General features: G+C 37.9%; 1 protein-coding gene across 2 annotated transcripts; it reads right to left on the bottom strand.

Annotated features, from left to right (window-relative positions):
* On the bottom strand, positions 1-24,559 carry LOC149287218 (armadillo repeat-containing protein 3-like). Of its 2 annotated transcripts, XM_089493214.1 has the most exons (19): positions 24,512-24,559; positions 23,138-23,255; positions 20,117-20,242; positions 19,213-19,281; positions 18,467-18,642; positions 17,666-17,860; positions 17,265-17,448; positions 13,994-14,146; positions 13,399-13,504; positions 11,394-11,643; positions 9,975-10,111; positions 7,489-7,657; positions 7,256-7,353; positions 6,652-6,753; positions 5,744-5,836; positions 2,535-2,540; positions 2,146-2,340; positions 740-902; positions 1-210 (listed from the first exon to the last, which is right to left on the bottom strand). In XM_089493214.1, exons 1-19 carry the CDS (start codon positions 24,557-24,559, stop codon positions 1-3), a joined length of 2,598 nt encoding a protein of 865 aa, XP_089349340.1. The 2 variants fall into 2 exon arrangements, with proteins under 2 accessions (XP_089349340.1, XP_089349341.1); XM_089493215.1 differs by lacking the exon at positions 2,535-2,540 and having other exon boundaries at positions 5,744-5,821; positions 6,658-6,753; positions 7,253-7,353.
* Between the last annotated feature and the right edge of the window lie 1,466 nt (positions 24,560-26,025).

The raw sequence follows: 26,025 nt of genomic DNA on the forward strand, positions 1-26,025 counted from the left end.
TTAAATGTACTGGTAGCGTTCTGCCTCTGCACTTCCCGGCGTCAGTAACGAGCCTGGATTATACATCAGATCAACAATGTATGTTTCCATAGAAAGACAAACTCGATTTCCTTGTTGGGGTGAATCATCAAGTAATCTTACTTCGTTCCAAGCCCGGCCATAATCTCCGCGAGTAAGGGAACATGCAATGCCTATCCGATCTGCGATAACCTATAAAAAAAGATGGCATATGAAAGAGAAGTGGCTCATTTAGTTAGCTTGTTCCTTAAAATGCACGTCAGGGAGACGTAACCCGCAGGGAAAGCTCAACCAATAGAGTAGTAATATTATCGCCAAAAACATATGTCATCTACAGACTTCCCAATAAGCTGCACCTCCGTCCAACACACATAGTATAAACTTAAATGACTCCACAAAGAACTAGTAAAGGAGCACAGAAATAATCCAGTCATCGGGAAAATACTACTACTGGCTACTTGAGGAGCCTTTCTTTAGGATTGCCTGGGGTGGAAGCAATTCCTAAAACAAGCCAGGAAGATAACATGAAGAAGCTGCATTTCATCATAATGCAGATGAAATACAGCACCTCAAATTAGTTTTGGGGTCCTGTATATAGATGTTAGCAGGATGATTAATGAAGACATGGGGACAGCTAGCATCACAAGGGCTACATTGCCCTACTTTATGCCCCTCAATTTCCCAGAGGAGGCTTTGATTTACCGTAACAATCAGCTCATACCTTAAAAAGTAATGCTCGATGATAGAAGATTCCCTTTTTAACCCTTCCGACTGGTATGACATTGCACTGTAACGCAAATTTCAGTTCACTAACGTGCAGCTCCCAACTGAATTCATGCAGCCGATCTCTCTGAACAGGGCCACCCATCTTCTCAGCAACAAACCTTCATTAAAAAAAAAACAGATTCATCATTTTTTTACAAGTATCATTGAAAAACAAAAGTAGCATTTTGCAAACTACCATTGACTGATTGCTGCAATTATGCTGGAATCATTAAAGGAATTAAAATGGTAATGTATGCAGCCATCGAAGCATCTTGTCTGTTGAACTGCATTTTACGTAAGATTAAAAGCCGACATAAAAGCTTCAGATGAAATCAATTTTAGTTTAAAGACCAGAGAAATTAAGCAAATATAATGATTATGTCGTTTAGCGGCAAAGGCTATTTAGACGAATCAGTATTAGGATCAAGTGTGAAGAGTCTGTTAATCCTAAAATTCATAGATCCTTAACCCGCAGAATTAAGGGATTTTATTATCACAAAGTATCTGCTGCATCTTCCATGCTACTGAAAACATCGCAATTTTCCATTTCCGATGTAGTCATTAATGCAGCGTTTAAATCCCAAATTATGACAAAGGAGGATCAATTAGTCCAAACATCCTAAAACCTGGGGTAACTGAGGATTTGCTTTCACCTTTAACTGGATGCTTATATATAAGTGCTTTCTGCAGGGTTTCGCTGTCCTGTGAGAACTCATACCTGTAACACTGTCACATACACATTGTGGGTATTTATTAACTAAACATAAGTTTTGACTGCATATGAGAACATTATGTATTATGAAGGACCAACTCCAGTGAGCATCGTCATGAATGAACGTGATGAATGAACTATATAATGCCCAGTTCAACTGGTGAAGTGACTTAACGACTTGACTATCCATAATCCGGAGCCAAACGAGCTCTTCTTGCAGGAAAACATTGCTGGGGTTGGCCTCCAACTGATGCTTTACCAAATAAAAAATTAAGACTCCCAAGGTTTAAAGGTTACCTCTCTTTGGACAAAATGATTTCATTTAGGAGCAGGAATGGACTTACATTCTGTCCCATATGGTTAGTAAACCTCAAGGCAGGCACTGCATGGACAATTTAATGTTCACTGGCTATAGAATAGAGCTGTGTCTGCTCTAAACGGTCAAGAATACTGATCCAGATATTCAGAAGAATAAAGCATGTAGGGTTACACAAGGCCCCTATTAGCCATACTGTTGAATATATATGAATAATTTGATAATTCTTCAGTGTTTAATAGAACAATTCCATAGAGACCCATTGGGTGCCAGTGTTTAGGTGATCATATGAATGTTAATAATCATGTGTTTGCATACATATAATATCACTTACTGAGCCAAAGTCACGATTTTCTCTCTGATACGGGGGAGAGGGAGTATTGTTCTGGAAGCTTCTTGGATGTAGTCATGTAATTCTTGGTCATATGGTGGACACCACTCTTTCTTCTCCGGAACAGATTCTGGTGGGGTTTTCGCTTCATCTTCCTTCGGCTTCTCTTCTTCCTTCTTCGTCCTTGCCCTTCCTTTGCTGAAACAATTTGCAATTTCATTTAATATTTACTCTCTACGGGGAAATTATTATGGGAACCCAACAGAAATACCGTATATTACTGTGCATTTTACCTACACCAGTGTCATTTCTGTTTAGATGTTTTACAATCCCATACTGTCTTGGAGAACATTATTATTATTATTATCTGATATTAACCGGTAAATCAGAACCTTTTTCTTGATGATGAGTGGTATTTCTGAGATACTGACTGGCAGACTAAGTGGGCTGTAGGGTTCTTATCTGCTGTCAGATTATATGCGTCTGTTAAATTCTATAGAAAAGGTGAGCCATAGCAACACTAGAAATAGTCTATTCTGTAGGTCAATCTATACTCCCCAAATGCTGCTGCTTAAAATGATACTTGTGAAGCCTCAAAGCCACCCGAAGCTTGTATTAAGCCCCAGAAAGTCGAATAGCCATCTTGTGGTAACATTTGTACAATTTATGGTAACTTTATAATAATGTAAATACTCAGGAGCCGCAAATGTATTGCATTCAACGCAGATGAAAATCCATAAAGATCGTAAAGACACAGCAACAGAAGAATCATGTTTCTTGGCAAATGGACATTCGTTATCTCCATTGAAGACAGAAATGATCGTAACCGACTCGCAGACAGAAGCGATGTGGATGAAACAGTAGCCTTTCCTCGTGTGAAGTGAGACTCGCAGGGATATTAGTTGCTCTGCCAAACTGTTTTGACAAACTTTAAGATAAAATCCCAAAGTGTATTAACAGTTCTAGCTTCACTCAGAAGTGCCCCCAAGCATTTTTTGGGCCCTGAGCAACTTTGTAGAACAGCGTCCAACACAAGCCAGGTATTCAGAACTATGAACTCAATAAGCCGTACAGCAAATAATTCACGTTAGCTCACAAAATGCCATTGGGTTAATTTATAGGACGCCAGCAGATTCCATAGCGACTGTGAAAATTAACTATAACATTAAACATGGCAATCTACAAATTATCAATGATATTATCACATGTTAAGACATTCTAGTACAGAAGGAGTAAGGGGCCGCGCTCTGGAGAGCTTACAGTCTATTATACAAATCACTATCGCAGTGATGTATGGATACAAAGGGTTACTTGTGACTAATAAGCCAAAGGCTATCGATTGCATCACGAAACATGAACCCGGCATGAAATTGTCCCGGTGGGCATGTTATCGCTACAATTTCTGGTATGCTACAGAAAAATCAGCTGTTGCATTCCGCGGAACTTAAAAGAACACAAATGAAATCATATTGTCAATATATTTAGTTACTTTGTGAATAATATTGTCCAGAATGTATGTTGTGATCATCACATGGAGAATATAGAAACTATAACACTACCTTTCCATGGAGCATGTACGCAATACCTTTTGGAATAAATAACTTGCTAATGTAATATAACATGTGACATGCAAAAAATGTAGCGTATATATATTATATATATATATATATATATATATATACATATACATACATATATATATACATACATATGTTGTCTCTGTTAGTCAATTTGTTATGTTACATACTACTTGTTATGTCCTGTCTACCCATTGTACAGCACTACGGAATTAGATGGCGCTATATAAAACAATAAATAATAATAATAATATATATTATATTTATATATATATATATATATAGATAGACATAAGGGATGTCTATAAGGGAGGATCTGAAAAGCTATAAATCTGAAATTGACTTTGGTTATAATGATTTAGGATTCAAGGGAAACACGCCAAACCATTGTACCACAAGTCAGTATGCGAGCCGAAATGTGTGCTAACTTATAGAGTTGTAAAAATGAACCTGTATCTCATTCATAAACATGAGAAAAAGGTCTATTTTATGCCAACCCAATTTGACGACTAGCAGTCTAAAATATATGCAGAGTGACAGATCATTGATTTCAGGTATATATCCCAAAATTAACATAAATATTATTATTTTTTTTATTATTAAGAGGCAGTTATGACCATTTTTGAGGCATCGTTGAAACAAAGGAAAGTTTGCCTCGTTTTCCGTATGTGACAGAGAACAGCGAAGCCTCATAAAATATCACAATAATGTAACTTTTTTTTAACCAAACTTGTGAAAGTAAATTTCCCATTTGTTAATCTAGATCCTCCCGTTCATAGGCATCAGCGACTATGCAGTGTCATCATATAGTTCATAACAAAATGTAAACATTTTGAAATTATTATTAAGAAAGAAACAGTTTTTTTTATAGATTCAGAGGGTGTTTCTCTATATGGTATAGAAGTCGATGGATCTGGACTTCCTGACTCGTAAAAACCTAATATGTGGTCCTGAAATTCATCACACTGAGCCCTCCTTTTAGAACACACATCTGGTTCGATTTAGGCGTTCGTTAATTCATGAAAAAAAGTTGTCTGACATATCCCATGGCACATATGTCTTTCAGCAAAGGATTTTGGACTCCTCTATAAAACTGTACATGACTTTAAGCCGTGCATGTTTTGGATTAATTAGTGAAAAGCAAAAACATCTGCCGGGAGACCGCTGAGCCATATAACACATGCTTTACTGCAGTGGTGGTCAGCCTGCTGATACTGATGAACTAGGGGTACTCGCCATTAGCTAACCACTGGGTGGCTGTGGATGATGGGAACTACAGTCTGAAAGCAGCTGTAGCGCTAAAGATTAGTCGCACCCTCTTTTTAATGGAAAAAAGGATATAAAAATGATTGCCTTAATCATCGACACTCATACCGAACTCATTTAATGAACTGATGCTTTATGATGGTGGAATTTAGGAATGGGGGTGAGCTATACTGTGTCTTTAGGACATTTCTTTGGCAAAGGGAATGTTTATTGACAGCTTTAGCTTTTGGGTGTGTTTACTGTGTTTTAGTTTAGGAACAGGACACATTAAGCCAAAGCACTTTTGTACATAATTGCAGGCGCGAAGTTGCACACTTCAGCATTACGATTAATATTCATTTAACGTCAGGGATTCCTCTTACTGCAGATTAATGAAAATCATTTTTTTTTTGTGATGGCTTGATGTCAAGATTTTAATAACCGGTAATCCTGTGGACTAAGATTGTAAACTTGCAAGCGGGGCCCCCTTTACCTAATAAATCGATTTGTCTAAGATTAGTTATGTCATACCCAGTGAATGTATGTAGCGGGAAAAGTGCTGCATACATTGTTAGCGCTATATAGATAATAGATAATAATCATCATTAAGCACAACTTTACGAGCAGTACCTACTTTCCGGATGAGAACACACAGTAGATATTTTATATATATATATTTAATATACAGATTGAGGAACTTGCTTATTATCTAAAGCATACGTTTCCCACATGTGAAGCTTCCAAGCATTACTCAGTTCTGTAATAAATGTTAAAAATACCTTGATGGTTTCTCCCGCGTGCCACTTCTGCTTAGAGGAGGAGATCTCGCAGAAGCCGGATCCTTTTCTTCCACTGGAGGAGTGACTGTGCGCCTGGGAATCGTACAATGGAATTAGATAGAACGATAGAACAAATAGAACGTATATATATATATCATATTTATTTCATATATTTCTGCCAGAGAAAAATGGTTATTATTAAAAAAAAACAAAAAAACGTTATAGTGGCATACTATTGTATTAAAATCATTTAATGGGATACTACGTTGCTGCAGAACTATACAGACGGACTGGTAGCAGAAGTTGCCTGGAGTTTAACGTATTACAAAAAAAAAATAAAAAAATATTTTTTAGGCAATACTGACTCTGAAATTGCCTTCTGCTCTAACGTAACAGACCCCATTCTTTCAACATCTCAAACCCATTCCCCAAATACCTCTCTGCTGAAAGGGACACAGGGAGCGCAGGTTCCCTTGGGAAAAATGACGGGGATCTTTTTAGACGGAGGAGGCGCTCAGGTGTCTAATATGGCCATGGCGCGATTACAGGCGAAGACGGCACCTTCAGAAGGGAGTCCGTGCATAAATGTGGGTCTGATCAGTTACAAACAAATCACCACTGGCCGTTACCTGTGTATCCCACATTTATAAAGCAATGACATGCTACACAATCAGTACATTACATTTAAAAAGTAAACTGAAAGCATTTATGAAGAACTCCAGAGCACTGCAGACAAGCTGCAAAAAACAGGATCCTAAAAACCGTATTAGTAAGACGGAATAAAAGATATAGCCCCCCGTCTGTTCCCCGGAGGAATCACCTCTTTGGCCGGTATCTCAGATATAAGGTTGGTACGCTGCCCGCCCGGTTCTATATAGAATATTTCACTGCCTATGAGCCCCTCTTACCCTCCTTTTTCTCTGGAAGCACTTCGGCTGTGAGAGGATTGAGTTTGTCCAGAGTTTGTTTCTTGCTTCTCTTCTTCAACGCTTGGTAAAAGAGCAGGTGCGCTGAAAGGTTAATATTACATGGGCATTGATAATATAGTCATATATCACAACAGAAACATTAAATGTTTAACCGCAGCAGTCGTGGCAGGCTGTGTTAAGAATTACAGAACACCATTAGTTATAGAATGACTACTATTGGAATACACTGATGTGATCCAAAAGACACCCTATATATTGTAAACTATACCCACTGTCATATCTCACATATAATAATCACATTCACCTTTTTTTAGGATACAGGTATAAATTAACATGACAGCTATATCAACGCCTCCTGGAAATGTTGTTCTAATTTGTATTATACAAGAGTGCGGAATATATCTGCGATCTTTACAGAAATCGATCATTTTCCATTAAAGGACAGCAGAGATGTCGTGACCAGGGTATAACGGCGTTTAATTGTAACTAGTTGGGGATTAACGATTAAAAGATAAACAGCAGTAATAGTAAACAGATGTTCTGTACTTCCAGATAAATGATGTTCTTAAACAATGCTTACGGCACGGGATTTCTTGCGTTGACCAGAATGATAGCTCGGTTTTGGTTGATCTTCTCATTGCTAAGTTCTTCAAGAGATAACAACTTTGCTTCTGGTCTTATCTACAGATAGATAAAATACATTATTATTTTATTTAAGTAGCACAGTCATTCTATACATTACTGTCCAATGGCTATATATATATATATATATATATATATATATATATATATATACAAACACACATTTTCACGTACCCGACCATGGTCATAGAATCCGTCCTGTATGAAGTTAGTGTAGGACAAGTATCCCGTCTGATTGTACTTCAGAGATAGGAAGTAATCCAGCAACTTGTCATGCGCGAGTTCACTAAATCTGTTTCTTTGACTTGTTGAAAGGTTGAGTTCTTGAAGAATGTCCAAAGCCCTAATTACATGAAAATGGCAGAGAAATTTCAGTCTGTCCACCTGAGTCACTTAATACTCTGAGTAAAGAATATGAGAATGTGTTTTATATAAACACTATATTAGTTATCGTACAATTGCGAGTACATAAAGCATAAAATGTATTCATTAAAACAGTTTTCCCCCAAAACGATATTATCAATATTGGTTGCCCAGGACATAGTAGGAATGTGTGAGATGTTTCAGCTGATCAGCATTCACTGAATGAGACGTTCACAATCTCTCTTTACATCGAAAGAAGGGACCCGTGAAATATGGAAAGCTTATTTAAAGGGGAACACACATCAATTTTTTTATTATTAGTGTCAGAATAAAAATACGTTTTCAAAAATATTGTGCTGTTTTTTTTCACGCGTCTCACCCTGTTATCTTAGCCAAATCTGCTAGACAAACACCCTGACTCCTTATCATACTGCCTGGGATAAACAATGGAATGGCTCAGTCTTAATCACTTAATCGGACCCCCCGACTAATGAAAGTCTAAGGAACTAGGCTAATTGAAGGATCAGCTCTGTTTGGTGAAAATTATTGGATGACTGACAACAACGGCAGCCTCCAGGTCTGCTGATAAACGACGTGAACTGGAGAAAAATATGAGAAAAACCGGGTTTTCTCAATCCTAACCTATATTACTGTACTGTGAGACTTCCCCTTTAACTCCACTTTTACCTCTAAGAACAACGATCCCTTAAATAATTAAGGGGTTATTTTACTCTAGTCAATTACTTCTTAATAAGTACAGTGTAAATGAAAAGTGTGAATTGATACACTGTAATAACACTGCAATAACTGGGATATTTTATCATTAACAATTAATCAAACAGAGTTACTATTTAACTAAGAACTATTCTTAGCCTTCTCATTTATATTTTGCACCATTTACATAGAATTATATGGGCAAGGAGTCTGTTATGTTATAATAAAGAGGTATAAAGATATAATGAGATTAACACAAGTTAGAGGATATTGCAATGAAAAGATAGATGAATTACATAAATCCCCATTTTTATACATGTAAGTAAATCCATGAACTATTAACACGGCACCAAAAATGAGCGCATGGTTAAAAGGGATTTTAAACAAAATGTATGGGTCAAGCTATATAAAAGTGGATCCCTTACTTTGGACAGGGGAGAAAAAAAGCACAAACTGGACATATTACAAACAGAAGCTTAACATAAATGGTTAAAAACAGAAGAACCCAGCATTCAAAAGATCACGACATCCAAAACTAAAGTGCGTTACATACGGATCGAGCTATTTCAGTGTCGACTAATGCTGAGGATTTTTATTTCAAGTTTCATGCAACATCAGAAGAGCCGGATCCTGTGTCTATTTTCCAATTATGAGTGAAGAATTGGATTTATTTACCCATTTTGTTCTCCTGATGTTCTGAATCAGCCTATTTTTCATTCATACAGATTCCCAGGGAATATTGCAGACAACGTTATGTTATTTGTTGTCTCCCTTACATAAAAAAGTAAATATTTTTCAGACAAAATTTTCATGTAAAATCAGCCTCAATACCTTATTTGATGTTAGAAATTAGACTATGAATGACATTAAAGTCAGACAGGTCTGAAATGGTTAAGAAACATGGCTGTTAAAGAGGAGCTGCGGCATCTGACACTGAATTCATTTCAATGAACTTGGAACTGGAATGAGTTGAAGTTGAAAGTTGTAACCCACTTCTTCATTCATTATTTCTTTATACTTTGTATAAGCGTATGATTTACATTCACAATCACAAACACATTAAGGTGAGAGAAGGGCTAAAAATATGTAATGCTGCAGAATGATGGGTGCTCCGACAGAACAACCAAATGTAATAGATACCCCCCAAAAAATAATATAAATATATAAATTTCCCTCTAATCATTAAAAGTAGGCATTGAATTAAGATCTTTGGAACTGACTGTGGGAAAAAATTGTTAAAAAGACAACTGCGCTGCGCAAAATGAAACAAGATTTTGTCTTAGTAGCCAATCTTGGAATTGAAAAATGTCTTAAATCCATAGATTTTACCCTAGAGGTTACGTTTGGCTATACTTGTAAAGTTACTTAAAACTAACCTGAATCATATTTTGTGTTCCAAGATCTGTCCAAAATTATGAAGGGAAATTAAAATATTCAAATTCATCAATATGTTTTGTAAAAAAGAAAAAAAACTGCAGATGGCCAAGACAGCCTGATGGGTAGAGGACACTTCATGTACTTGGCCAAGTTAGTTGAAGAATATGTTTATTTTCTCCGCATTAAAGTATAAAACAGTCATTTACCCCAATCTGTACAGTTCTTCTGCCGTTGGTTCATCGTTTGCACAGACTGATAGCGCCCAGCAGGTATTTCTCTTCACTTCACTGTGACCGGAGCGAAGGTGCTTTACAAGAAGCTCTAATCCACCTGCTTTTCTGAACTGGAGACAAGAAATCATCATTATTATTATTATTTACTGGTTTATATAGCGCCATCATATTCCGTAGCGCTGTACAATACAGGATATGACAATTAGATTTACAATGTACACCCCAAAAGACTATCCCTTGTTGCACATATGGGCACCTCTAGTTAAAGACAAGAATATTTTTTTACATTTAATAGAAAATCATGTGTTATATAAAGTATAATTTAGGAATCACCTCTTTATGTCTACAGAAAATACTAATAATTCCATATTTCTCGGATACAGTTAGATGTCCCGCCATAATTCATGTACGATAAACAAAGGAATAGAATCAATAAAAAAAGTTTGGGTTCAAACGAGGCTCATATACAAAACTATCTATGGTGAGGCAAATATTGCATATGTAACGCCACTGAGGTGTAGCACGTCAGCACAATATACTCCAACGGCAATAGAACTGTATATATTATTTACCCGGCATGTTTGGATTCATTTGAAGAAAAGTGGCAAAGATTAGGGCTTCATTCGCTAAGTTGTGTGTTTGACAATGAGCCGTCACAAACCAAAACATTTCAACTCATCTTCTTCAATACGCGCTGTGAGGGCCGGTACCTATAAGTGTCTCCTTCTTTAAGGACTGAGATTGTTCCCGATGGTGTTTAGAAGAAATCTCACTTTATTAACTATGCGTTGGATAGCTCCAGCTCCGTCCTTATTGCAAGCAACGTTCATAGAGATTGGCCATAATTGTGCTGATAATTCACTTATAGAAATGTAAACACAGATAAATGTAAGAATAAGTATTTAGATAATAACAAAAAAATTATAAATTAAGACAGGGTGCGAAGGTTGTCTTGCTTATATCAGATATTTTTGGGGGGTAACTACAGAGAAGCCTGAATAAAAGAGTTCTTCGTGTTGAGAAACAAAAAGGCTTCTTTTGAAGATTTCACGTTCAGAAGCAAAAAGGCTTCTTTCATATTAAAGCACGTGGGCTTCACTGCCTGGAGAGGTCATCCAGCACAGTCTCAAACGTCTTTAATATGTTTGAAGACCAATAGAGCCGTAACCGGAGAAGAACGTGATGGTGATTAGAGGAATTTACCTGTTTAACGCCTTCTTGTGCATCATCAGGAACAGATGAGTGTAAAAGGCTGGTATTTGTGAGTTGTTCAACCAAATTTAAACATCCAAATGGCACCGACATAAACTTTTGTATAAATCCGGTACCGGCATATTAATTATAAACATATTTTCACATATATTTAAGCTCTGTACGCACGTGGGATCTCACCTCATCTCTTCCTTCTGCGTCACATGCAAATGCCGCCACTGCAAACGTGGCTTTGCTGAGCACCATGTTGTTAGTCGAATGCAATGGTCCGACGAGAGCGGGCATTATCCCGTGGGCATGTATGACGCTTCGTAGGACTTCCTGGGCGGCCATATTAATCAGGACTACGCACACGTTAATTATGACGCCATCATTTTTGTCAGATAGAAGATTAATTAAAGCGGGGACGCCATTAACGTCTGCTACAGCACTATTGACAAAAAGACGCAAAAAAAATGATTACAAATAGCTGGCAATAAAAGCAATTCCCAACATAAGCCCGTGCCTGTCATCATCAAATAACAACCTCGCTACACTTTGGTAGATCCATTTCTACGTAACATTTCTTAATACAATTTCTTAATAAAAGATTGTAAGCTTGCGAGCCGAGCTCTCTCTACCTAATGTATCGGTTTGTCTTAGTCTGTCAATTCTCATCTTGCCAGACCCCTTGAATATATGTATTGTATTCAGCGCTGCGTAAATTGTTGGCGCTATATAAATAAAAGATAATAATAATAATAATAATAATAAATAGTACTCTCTCAAGGTAATACCATTGCACTCATTATCAATATTCATTGAATTATGACAGACAATGGGATATGGCAAACAGTTTCATACCATTTGAAGTCTGATAATAGTTTGGTAAGGTGAATGATATTTCAATGAAGGGGACAAGTACACTGAAAGGTATGGTGGACGCATGACTCCTATAAAATCTTCAGGACAATAATGATGACAGAAACATAAATCATCACTATGTACATTCCACAGCATATAATAAAAGGGGTCTAACCTCCCATATATATAACATATTTATAAATGAATTATAGGGCCTGAGCTAACAAAGAAGACAGATATATCCATATTGGTAACATAAACATTTAGTTGCAGGTGATACCTTTTTATTCCTTTTTTTATACCTTTTCTAGTCGTACAGATTTCAGGACCTCAGAGGTTTATTATACAGAATGAACGTTCCCATCTAAAACTGAAATTCCCCACTACCACCAGTAGATGGCAGTAACGTTCTAACGTAAACTAATTCTTTATTATTAGCTCCTTTTATATGATATTCAGGATAGCTTCACGCCTATCCCATGCCTGTTTAAATTCACTCAATGCATTAACCTCTATCGCCTCTGCTGGGAGTCTGGTCCATTTATATACCACCCTCTCAATTAAGTAAAACTTCATTACATCTAAGTGTCCAACACTCTAGTTTTATACTATGACCTTTTTTGAAGTAGACTTATTTCTGTACTTTATTGAGTCACATTATGTATTTAAATGTTTCTATTACATCTCCCTTACCTCTTCGCCTATAGCTATAGAACCCATCCTGTCACCTGCAGGACTGATTAACACCAATTCATTGATTTTGTTCTGAATGATAATTGTATTGATCTTTGTCTATTGAGATCCACAAAACAAAATAAACCAACTAGGGATATCACATATTTTCCTAAACATGTTATAGGGGCAGTCATGCCCAGCTTTTCATTTATACCAGCAAAGCAAATTTGGTTTGCGGCCGGCACTCAATGCAACGGTGCAAGGGTAAGAAAGTGAAACCCTAAGCAGGGCAAATAACACAAGGACCAGCCATGCCAGAAAATGACACCACTGTTTCTTTAATGGGATAAAAGCTAGCCTCTTCCCTCTAAATGTGAAGCCCTCGCGGAAACGTCTGGGACACAGCGCTTAACGATAACCCTGCCATTTCTATTTTTACCTTGAAGAAAGAAGAAACTATGTACTCCCTCGGCAAGATGTGCTTAAGAGATGCAAGATGCGAATATGGCTTCAAAGTACACAGCGGTATATAAACATGAATTATGCTGAAACAGATAATTCAATTGTGCCACTCAATACAGCGCTAAGAGCCCTATATAGCTTGACAAATATGACAGATACAGGTTACTTGTGAGACATGTATCCTATTATATGATCGTGTGCTTACCTTGCATTGCTTGGGCTGCCACTAGTGAGATTTGCCAATGCAAATGCTGCCGCCTCTCGGACTTCTCCACTGTCTCTGCCCAATAAAACCACTATCTGGGGAATCCCTAGAGAAAGACATGTCAACACAGTCAGGATCTAATAGGAAGGGTTTATTTGGTGTAAGTAGTGAACAAACACAACAGGGATAAGAAATGGTTCTGGTATGAATGGGATGGTCCAGTCAGCAGGAACTCCACCAGAATCCCTGAGTGGACTTGGAGTCCCGGGGTAAAGAGGACTCCTTCCCATTCCACTTTGCTGTGATTATATATGATTCCTAATTGGTGATTTTGCCTATGTTATGGCTGATATCCCTGATTGAATGCAGGTGATTTAATCAAGTGTACCTTTTAACAATGACAAGTCAAGGTTCTCGTGAGGACCAGTATTAGAGCCTTTTGGGCAACACGTTTGGTGAGTCACTACATCGAATCTTCCCGGTGGGCTATTAAAGGGTTAATATTTTGAGAGTCTCGGGAAAGTTCCCGGGTATGTCGTTATGTGTTTGTCATACCCCTGCATGGCACCGCCAAATCCAAATAAAAATCACTCACCTTGTTTGTTAAAGAAATTTTTGCTCGCCGCATTCTCGCACATGGCAGAAACAGCGAGAAGTGCGGCGGCGCCGACGCCATCATTTTCAACCCCCAACAAGCTGACCAGAGTTTTTTCTACTTCCTGTTCATGGAAGTATTTCCTGTTTTCATCTAGTGACCAAAAAGAATAATAATTAGCAAATATTGAATGTATCCTTCCCTAAAAAAAAGGTAGACCAGAGAGAAGATTTTTTTCATTTTTTATTATATTTAAAGATTTTTTTGGTTACATGAACAACAAAACACTATTTTCCACCTATTTTCCCCGGTAGACACTCTTTAGTGTTGTCTTTGTTTCATGGCAAACATCAAGATTCCTGATGACAGTTGGTTAGATTATAATATATAATATCTATAATTAAACGGTATATCATTATATATTTAGATCAGAAATTATAACATCTTGACCAAAGAGAAATAAATCTCGAAATATAAAAATAATACAAATCTGCAATTAAAAGGTAAATTGCATTTCACTGAATAATTTTGAAGCAAGGTTCGGTGAGAAATAGTAATGTGACTTCATTGACTGTCAGCTCGTTTATTGCTGCCTAATAAGCCAAATTCTACATTCAGGTCACCGGTCTATTAATTTTACCAGGAATATCACAGAAGAAATAATTACATGTTTATCGAATCGGACACATATCTGCATTTGGCTTCAAAGAAGTAGTTTTATGCCACCAAAGATTTGCTCTAGAAAAGGATCAGTAACGTAGAAGGATGAATGTATATTTAATTCTGGAGTCATATATCACTGCGGTCACATATGTGTTTATTTTCAAGCCAGCGATTATTTGGGCAAAACCGGTAGGGATCAAAACAGAAATTCATGTATTTCAGATAATCAAATGGAATATTAGACTTTAAATAAACTTCAAATAAGAGGAAACAAAATATTGCCATTAATTTGAAATAAATTACACGCAAACCATAATGGTATGAAAAATATAATTTTTTTAGACAGACCATAACCTCAAATGGATCTGAAATCTGTTGTTTTTTTTTAGAATAAAAATTACAAACACAGCTCCAACTCTGCTATGGATATGATGGGCAGGCATGATATATATGATCTTTTAAGAACTTGTGGCAGAAACGATTGTGTTGTATACCCCTCTGCCACTGGAGTGCATGCTTCAATTACAAACAAATAGAATAACATACTAAAATTCATTTTTATTTCATAGCTCGCTGGGGATTACGGTAACGATACCAGGCAGGACATGTCGAATTCTTAGATGTGCCAATATGCATCATATTCAACAATGATAACTGCAATTTGGTTTGTGAAATGAAATATGTTTTATTGTGCTATAGTTTAATTATCTAAGTATAGTTTTATTATAGTTATATGACATAAATACAGCTCCATTTTCAGAGTTGACCTTTTGCTGTTTTGGTGTGTGATAATTATCCTTATAATCCTGCTGCGCAGGTTCTGCCCCCCCGCCGCGCTCACCGAGCCCTCCGAGGGTGATGGCTCATTAACAGCCCGTGGACATATTAAGCAACCAAACACTAAATACGACACATCACCTGCAAGTAGGCAAACACTAACAACTATTATTGTTTGTGTCTGTGAAAACTTGCATCAGCATATTAATTACATCCCAAAAACACAAACTAGGGGAGCACACAATGTAAAAAGCATAAAAAGCATTCAGATTCCCAAGTAGCTGCTAAAATAGAGAAAGAGCCATAGTTTTATTTACATACATATTAGATATATTACATATTAGATATATGATATGTACAATGTGTGTGTTATTAGATCACAACTTTAAATGTAAAGCAGGGATGGGCTAATTGTAAATCTCCACTTCCCAATGGGATATTGGGCTGAAAAAAATGTATTGAGTGCATCTTAGTACCACTAACTAATTTAACTCTGTAACAGACTGGGCACCAGACTGTCGGCATCAGTAAGAGAGACGACAGAGAGAAGAGACGACAGAGAGAGGAGACGACAGAGAGAGGAGACGACAGAGAGAGGAGACGACAGAGAGAAGAGACGACAGAGAGAAGAGACGACAGAGAGAGGAGACGACAGAGAGAAGAGACGACACAGAGAGGAGACGACAGAGAGAGGAGACGACAGAAAGAGGAGACGACAGAGAGAGGAGACGACAGAGAGAAGAGACGACAGAGAGAGGAGACGAGAGAGAGAGGAGACGACAGAGAGAGGAAACGACAGAGAGAAGAGACGACAGAGAGAGGAGACGACAGAGAGAAGAGAAGACAGAGAGAAGAGACGACAGAGAGAGGAGACGAGAGAGAGAGGAGAAGACAGAGAGAAGAGACGACAGAGAGAGGAGACGAGAGAGAGAAGAGAAGACAGAGAGAAGAGACGACAGAGAGAGGAGACGAGAGAGAGAGGAGAAGACAGAGAGAAGAGACGACAGAGAGAGGAGACGACAGAGAGAGGAGACGACAGAGAGAGGAGACGACAGAGAGAAGAGACGGGAGTCTAAGCACAAAGTGAGTTTGTCAGACAATGACCCACGATAACATCATAGAAGCATCATTTATGACTGCCACTGTTGACTTTGGGATTCATTGTTTTCAAACCAATTGGGTAAATTGTAAACTTCCGTCCAATTTTCCTCTGTGTTCCTAGATGTATGTATTATTTATTTTATTCATGCAGCGGCAACAAATTCTGCAAAGTGTACGGATGCTTTTAAGGAAACAGACACAAGCGTGGAGCGCCCTGCAATGTAAAGCTGCCTAGAACGGATATGCGGCAGTCATTGTGTAACGATAATTACTCAAATTACTTAATGCTGATAATACAGCATGACAACAAACAGTAAATAAATACCACTGGCAAAGTATGTAGTGGATTAATAATTAACATGGCAGCGGGTCATTAATACAGCGAAGATATCCGATTACTGAGTTATATTTATTAGTAATAAAATAGTGATAACTAATAAAGAACTTGTAATTAGCGGTGATAGGTAATTCAAATGTAGTAGTAACCAAAAATTTGTTTTTTTTTGTGCTACTGCTCAATATGTATATTTCTGTCTGATTTAGATACTTACCTGCAACCTCTAATAATTCCTCTGCGTTCTCTCAAATTATGGAAATAGAAGCTGTCAGACGACTTGAAAGCTGACATTAAGCAGCCCCGGGTGAAATGGGAGCAGAATGTGATCTGACGCGACCCGCGTATATTTTTGTAAATTATTCTGAGCCGAGTTTTGAGCTGAATGTCACATACCACAGCGAGCTGACTTGGCGATTGCCTTTGCAGCATTCTTCTGTACATCAGGCAGCGGAGACGTCTCTGCAAAGGTCAGTATTCTTTTAAGTCCTCCGCTCTGCTGAAGAAGGTTCACAGTCTCTACATCTTCAAGGCAATTAGCAATTACCAGAAGGGCTTCCACGTGTAAGTCGTTAAGCTCCTAATAACACATAATAATCATTAATTCAGCCAGATCACTTTGCATATGAGGCATGCGGTACAGACTTGTTCCATTATATTACATCCGCTCCACTCTACAAACCAAATATACAGGTTTCAGGGACCCACTTGCTACATAGATAAATTATTTCAACCAAAAAAAAAGCAGACGAGCTCTGCTTATATATAACCAAGTACTGTACATTCTATTGCCATACCTTTGCTTCTAAGATTTTTAAAAGCTGATCCAATGCTTGATGTTCTTTAAGAATCAGTCTAGCTTCTTCCTCGCAGCTCACGATGCCAAGGGTTTTGAGGGCTAATTGCTGTATAACCGGGTACTCGGACCTTAGCAGCTCCAGCAGAGCCGGAATAGCTTTCAATTCACAAACGGCAGCCCGATTTTGGAAGTCCTACGGTGAAAGTAATACAAAAACGTTAGGAAACCCTGACAGCTCAATGTGATATGTTCGTGACCTTAGTTTATGGAAACATACCTGTTAAAATGGCTTGTATACTTAGTTGAGGCAGGAGCATACTACTTTCACAAGAGCCAAAGACAGTTCCTGGGTTGGTCAAAAATTGTTCACAAAGGGCTGCTCGAATCTGGAAGTCCCGGATCAGGTGGGACTAGTCCTTTGTTAACAATTTGTGCCACCCCTGGCCACCTGCCTGATGAGTGGCACCTGGGGCAGACCCCCCATCTCTAAGTATCCCACTGATTTACAAACTTTTCTTCAATTATAGAGCTAAGCAAACTTCACCCGGTCCAAATTGCTTGGAATCTTAGGTTTTGGAAGGATCAATGGGAACCTCAAAGAATGAAATGCAACACAAATGCAAAGTTAGAAAATATATAATACTGGATACAAACCTCCTCTTCAGTATTTCAGTACATTCATAATGATATACAGAAATTAAAAATGTGCTAAAGTCTAGGAATTCTACATTTTCTGTAAGGCAAACATACTACGAAAGCATTATGAATAAACAACCATAATAACAAACAGATCTTTTACCTGCACAAGATGATAAATGCATTCAACGGAGTTTTTCTTAACATCGGGATCAGGACTGCCTAACAGTCTGATTATAGGGTCTAACCCATTCACTTCAAATACTCTGTCCTTACTGGTATATTCCTTGGCCATATACATCAGGCAAAGAGTGGCAAACTCATGGACCACCACCTCTTCTGCAGAAGAACAGAATAATAATACATTACTTTTTTATTTGTTTTCACGTTTACAAACGTTTTAACAAATAACAAGCAATAATAATAGTGATTATTTAATACAATTATTGTTAATTAAACTCTTGTTTTACTCAGAAATGAAAAGTTGAGGCTCTGTGGAATCCCAACGCTTAACCTATTACGCAATTCATTCAGATTAGGTGGAGATCGTTCTATCATTTTTATTGGTTTGGTGTATATTTATGCAGGGCTCATTACCTTCCCACCTCCAAATAACTATGATTTTAATCACCAAAATAATGAGAATTGAGCTTGTTTTTAATTGATAGTGAAGCGTTTCCACATAGGAAGTTTTATGAAGTTCTGCCATAGATCGTTGGGGAATAGAACAGATATTCTTGTTGTCGGTAGAGATCATTAAGGGACAGTGGAAATAATCTGAAAAGGATGTCTAGAACACATCTTTGAGGAATCCGAGATTCTGATTTCCAGAAGCATTCATTCATTCGCTGTAACTTTCTGAACAGATGGCTGGGTTTGTCAACAAAATATTTTGCAGATTAAAACTACCTTCTGGAGCGAGTCGAGCAATTAGCGAAGGTATGATATCCAACTTCCGCAGCACTTTCCTTACGTCGTCTGGGGAAAATATTAAGGACACAAGGTAAGTCTGCGAGATGAATCAGTTTGTAAAGCATATGACGTTATTCTTTCAGACGTTTCCTAACAAGTATGCACCCCCACAGATAACTATGGTGTAAATCAGCCAAATTAGCTGAATGGTAGACATTTTCTTCTGTTCCTTTTATAATAAATACTCCTTTTCATAATAAACGTCAAGGTATATGATGCGCGGTCTTGCACATTTTTATATAATATTATTTAGATACATGCCTGCATTTGCTTGCTTTTACACCTAAGCAGCGGTCCTAAGCCCATGATGGTGCAGAGACATTTTAATATGTGACCGTTCTAAAGCACCAAATCAGAACTAAGCCTTAACGTTCTGTAATAAAAAAGGTCGCAAACCACAAGTCTAAAAACGTATAGTGATTCGTTATCATGGAGACAGCACATATCATACCGTCCGTATAAACCCATTGCTCCACAAGCTGCAGGCAGCCAAAGGCAATAGTAATAGTAATACATTTTATTATAATCATCTTCGCCTTTTGAAAACCTCATTTGGAATCAAGTGGCAAAAGTGAATGAAAAATATAATTTATAACAGAATGTCATAATATGAATACAATATTACCTTCCAGTGTTTTGTTTGCTGGGAAATAACACTTCTAGGGAAAGTAGATAAGCTACCTGCCTCACCCCTTAGAGTCCACTCACCTGCTTAGGGGCTATGGCGTCAGTGCCACCCATCACCAGGTAAGTCTGGTAGGACTGCACTAACCACAAGCTGAGAAACGCTGAAATCATACCTAATAACGAGACTCGGATAACTGACATATAGGGTACTTACCATGCGCAGCCAAGACACCACACACCATTGTGGCATTCCTGCGTACTATCTTGTCATCGTGTGATATTAGCTTACATATCGCTTCCACTGCACCAAGACCAAGAAGGGTTGTTTTATTTTCATCTCCTGAAAAAACATTTTCTGTAATAAACCTCACGTTTGAAATCAAGGTAACACAGAAGATCAGCATTACACAAAAACCTCAACATCTAACATGGAACAGGAGAAAGCAATCATTACATTGATTTGAAATATTGATTTGAAATTACGTGTATATTAGAAAATAAAACGGACAGCCCTAAAACATCTTCTTCTGAACCGTTCAAAGCTTAAACATCTTTTCTAAAGAGCTGTGTTACTTCTGTATATAAATACACCTACATTATCTTAGTTATACATGGAAAAGATCCAAGCACTGTATATAGTACATCAAGCTCGAACAGCACTAGGAACATTGAATAGTTTGTCCCCTGTCCATGGTACTGAAAGGTGTGATGTATAACACAAGATCAGAGGTAGACAGGTAGCTCTTGAACTACATGATCCTCATCTAGGATTAGTCCAGCCAAATAACTAGCTGATTGCTACAGATGCAGGCAACTAATAGTATAACCAGTAACAGAAACAGAAAGGACCCACAAATCCATAACCTATTACAAGAACCAAGGACTCTTACAACTTATAACAAAACCAAAACGCAAGAAAGATCATGCAGCTGCATTCCTATACTATACTAAAAAATATACCAGTACATAAGTTATGGTGGGTAAAGGTGATGGGGAAAACCCTTCCACTTAAAATTAAGGGGGGTAGTAGAAGAATTATTAAACACTCATCTACAGACACCAGAGAAGCCAGAAGGCTTGTGTTTTCCCTCAGAAATCTCATGGTGCTGCCACAACCACAAGGGATTCTGGGCCGGCACATGCAAATAAGGTCAACAATAATCACCTTTTGCCTCTATATCCTCGTTATACGCATGCACTTACCCAGAATCCCTTGTGGTTGTGGCAGCACCATGAGATTTCTGAGGAAATAACAAGCCTTCTGGCTTGTCTGGTGTCTGTAGATGAGTGTTTAATAATACTTCTACTACCCCCTCAATTTTAAGTGTTAGAGTTTTCCATCACCTTTACCCACCATAACTTATGTAATGGTATTTCTTGGCTACCCCAAGCCTTAAGTATTACAGCTTTATGCTGATGGGTTCTATTAAGGACGTATGGTTGTGGTTGCGTCTGGAGCCAGCGATGAGCTGATTGCTACCAGCAGGGCCCTATTAGGGATTGCTGTGTTCAGTTCTTTGACCATGCTTTCTGTCTGGGCACTTGTGGTGAAGCTGGACCTAGTAACCTTCAGCCAGGCTGCATTTTCCTGGCTGGATGATGAAAGGCTAGCAGAGCTTAAAGGGACCCATTGCACACAGCTTTTTGACTTGGATGAGTAGTCAAGAAAGCTGGGGTCCTGAGCCTTCTTGGTGTAAAATAAGAAGTGTAAAATGAGATTGCAAAAAAAAACCAAACCTGTCCATGAGTGTTGATCTGCCTATTGCACCTCTTCGTGAGTTTTGTCTAAAGGCTGTCTTGTACAGCAGGCAATTACTTTCAAGGGATCCATGTAAAATGTGGATATTGTTGACCTTATTTGTATGTGCCTACCCAGAATCCCTTGTGGTTGTGGCAGTACCGTGAGATTTCTTAGGGAAAAACAAGCCTTCTGGCTTGTCTGGTGTCTGCAGATGACTGTTTAGTAATGTTTATGCTTTGCTAAACAAAAACTAGAGTATCTACATTTATATGTAAAGTCATGTGACTCATGATCAGAGGACACGATACCGTAATCTTTTAGACTTTTGTGGTCATAGATCAAGAGTTACTTTTTACACAATACACACATGCCCTAGTTGGGTCATCAGCTCCACTTTTTGTGAAAGGGAGGCATATTCTTCACGAGAATTTTGCGGCACATGCACAGCCCTAAGGAATTCTTTCACATGGGTGCAATAAATTAGAGGTATAATGTGTGTGGAATGAGGAGCATGTTAGGAATGAGTCCTGCATGGGGCGCGGAAGGCATTGCAAATATCTGTTGGGTACATTAGCCGTATTTAAAGGTGTTAGGAGCGTGACATGTGCATTCATTGTTTAAAAGGTATAGTATTTAGGTGTCTCCTGGATGAAACCCACCGCTAAAACACATTATGCCAGGCCTGGTATTTACCCATATATATTTACCCATATAAAATATGTTCACGGTTGCTTCAAACATATTTCGTGAGCTTGTTTTAGAATTATATTTTATTTGCCTTTCTTTAAAACTGCCTATTCGCATTTTATAAAGTCTTTCTTTTTCTTCTTCCAGGAGTGTTCTTTACAGTGTTAACAGATGATGTTACACTGAGACATTTTAGGCATGTCTTACTTTTATACACAGGGTTAATATTCTTGAGCACAAATCATTCCTACTTATCCTGCGAATGGCTTCTTATGCCTGCCGTACATTACTTAATCATTCAAGATTGTTAATTTCCAGAATTATTTGACGAGTCATGAATATTCATTTATCAGACTCTATTTTGAACCCTTTTTTTTTTATATTGAAACGTGTCTAGACACGGGCCTCTTACATTTCTTAAAAAACTTTGGGAATGAAATGATATTCTGTTTTTAGGCAATCTATGGGGCAGGTGTGCGCACATAAGAGATCCCCAATTTGCCCTTTGGTAAAAATAGCCCCATATGATGAAATAATGGACTGTAATAGGATTTACGGTAACCAATTATAATGGGCAAAACACACAAATCCATAATTTTTAAACACTCTGAATAAATGTGACAAATCCTGTGTTTTATTACGGTATTAATATGTGTTATTATTACTTTTGTTGCTCTGTAGCGTACAAATCACTAGATTGAATCTGTATGTTTTATACACAAAACGATAAATACATTTTCCATACAGGATTGAACAATCCTTCAGCTCGTGATATCATAATTCTGAGTTGAAATGGCCCAAACAAACCTTTCTGCGCAAATTTGTACAAAGCTTCACAGGATTTGGCTAAAACGTCTTCTTCTGGGGACTGAAGCATTAGCACGGCTGTCGCGACCTTTTTACTTTCAATTGGTAATGGATCAAACTGTAAAACAAATGAAACAAAGAAATAAATCAGAGGACTTTTTTCAGCAGACATTTACAGAATTTTCCTCGCCCGTGAAATAAGAGAATTATGCTAAAAATCATTCACTGCCATAGACAGGACTGGACACAAGCTATGACCTTTACCTTATCCAGATACTGCTAAAAAAGATGGAAGCCAAAAGCTAAATTCTATGACTTATAGAGCTTTTTAAGAGCAATAATAAGAAGACCAGAGTAGGAATTGATTTCCACCATCTAGATTATTACCTTTACCTAGATTTCCAACTTGATTTCATCACTAATTAACTACAAACATAATATCGCAAACAACCCCTTAAACATTACATCCTCGGCCTTCTTACCCATCTGGATATATATCGATATCAACATAAGAGGTAGTAGAAGCATTATTAAACACTCATCTACAGACACCAGATGGCTTGTTCTACCCTCAGAAATCTCATGGTGCTTCTACAACCACACAGGATTCTGGGTAGTCACATGCAAATAAGGTAAACAACGATCAGCTTTTTTGCTTCTATATCCACTTTATACATGGATACCTTTGAAAGTAATTGGTCGCTGTACAAGACAACCTTTTTTTTTGTATTCAAGTTTATTATACAAACTGATTATGATAAAACAGACATCAACCTGTTTTAGCAGGAGTACATAAATCGGTACTATCGGTACAGATAGACGATAAGCAGTACTGCAACGCAGAGCAGGGCAATACACGTTACGGTACGACTTCAGTTACGGAAAGCTCAGTAGAAGCAGTGTACAATTACATTTCCAGACATGGCGCATATGGTTAGACAACCTTTAGGAAAATCTCAGGTAAGAGATATAATAACCAGCTCACCACAACAGGAGGCTGTGATACTGGGGTAGCCAAGAAATACCATTACATAGGTTATGGTGGGTAAAGGTGATGGGAAAACCATTCCACTTAAAATTGAGGGGGTAGTAGAAGAATTATTAAACACTCATCTACAGACACCAGACAAGCGAGAAGGCTTGTTTTTCCTTCAGAAATCTCAAGGCACTGCCACAACCACAAGGGATTCTGGGATTCCACACACAAGGAATTCCACTACATTGATCAGTGTCGACCTTATTTGCATGCGCCTACCCAGAATCCCTTGTGGGTGCACACGCGCGCACACACACACACACACTTACACCACTACCTGCTACATACTTCATGCAATTATTTTACAAAGAATGTTTACGAAGCATGAGAAAACTTACCACATCTTTGGGTGGGGGCTCAACTTCCTTTTTAATTTTCTTTCCCATTCTGCAAAATATAATCAAAGGCAGAGAATAAATGTTTTGTGGTTATGATGTACCTTCCTTCTACGGCTCTGCCACAGTCATCCGACAGCCGACACAATTAAGGGGTTGTTTATCCATTGAGCTTCCCCTCTGTGAAGGGACGCGGCACTACCACCCTAAGCATAGTAGCCTAGGCAAGAATACACTACTGTTTATAAGTATACTGTATGCCAACTAATCACGTAAAGAATAAGCCTTTAACTGAAGATCACATGCAGTTTTGTTTCTCGTGGGTATATTCTCTGCCTCCTTGAAATGCAATCCCAATTTGTTAAAAACCCAATAGCCAGCTAATGACTACTAAATGGCTTTTCTTGCCACGATTTAGCAAGCATAAAACTGTCAGTCAAATTTTTTATTTGTCCTGCTTATAATCAGTAAAGGGTAGAATAATATGCCGTACCTATCGAGATGATAAATGATACCCAAAGCATACATTCATGCACACAGAAGATTTGCGTGGCACTACATGCATCCAGGCAATTATATTCTGACACTGACAAACCCAGCCAGCAACTGGAAAATATATCGCAAACCATGTCTGACAATGACAAGCACGGCTTACAAAAAGGGGACGGCGAGAAGTATCTTAACATGACGGTAAATACTTCCTCCGACATGCCGGTTCATACAAAAATAAAATAATGTTACAATTTAAACATATCTATAGTGAAATATTGTTGCAAACCATTAATCATCAATTCATGTCCTATTATAAGAATATGATAATAACACTAATGGCTATAAAAATGTTTTTTTTGTTTGGCTTGATAGATAGCTGCAAGCCAGATAAGACATTATTGTCCAATAAATGTACTTTGGTCAAATGAAATATTTATCCATTGAACTGGTTTCCTTTTAATTGCCGCAATGACCCTGACAATTAGAAATCATATACTAGTAACGTGCAGGTAAGAGGAAATCTGCCACCTAAATAACGGTTAAAGTGTATCTGCCGTAGGAAAAAATACACCGGGTTATTTTAAAGAGGAGGGAATTAGGCCTGTTCGTAGTAAATGATGAGATAAAGATAATTTATACATTACACGCATGCAATCACCTGAGCTGGTGTTCCAGGCGCCCTTCCTGCTCCCTATAAAAGTCTAGATGTTCCGTTGTGATGCTGAATTATACATAGGTTTGTGTATGTATGTATATATACCATGACGTGCATGGAGCAGGGGTATGGTAAACAAAAAAACATATAATGCAGCTCATTTGCATTTGGGTGGGATGATGATGATGATGACGACGACGATGATGATCATGATGATGACGATGATAATGATATTAAATGGATAGGTCCAGCGATTTCTAGTTAAGAAGGTGCTGTTTAGGACATCTGGCCCACATCTGGCCCTAGTGTTGCCCTAGTATTTCTGATGCCTTCTCCCGGCATCTACTCACCTCCTACAAAGTAAAACTGG

The sequence above is a fragment of the Sceloporus occidentalis genome, unplaced genomic scaffold, assembly GCF_023333645.1.
Source record: "Sceloporus occidentalis isolate IW3139 unplaced genomic scaffold, rSceOcc1.0.p SCAF_63, whole genome shotgun sequence".
Lineage (NCBI taxonomy): Eukaryota > Metazoa > Chordata > Lepidosauria > Squamata > Phrynosomatidae > Sceloporus > Sceloporus occidentalis.

Excerpts from the sequence above, each read along its gene's own strand:
- LOC149287218 (XM_089493214.1), bottom strand. The coding sequence starts at position 24,559 with ATGGGAAAGAAAATTAAAAAGGAAGTTGAGCCCCCACCCAAAGATGTG. Across the intron at positions 23,256-24,511 it reads AGCCCCCACCCAAAGATGTG|TTTGATCCATTACCAATTGA; the intron begins GTAAGTTTTCTC and ends TTTGTTTTACAG. Across the intron at positions 17,449-17,665 it reads TAAAAATCTTAGAAGCAAAG|GAGCTTAACGACTTACACGT; the intron begins GTATGGCAATAG and ends ATGTGTTATTAG.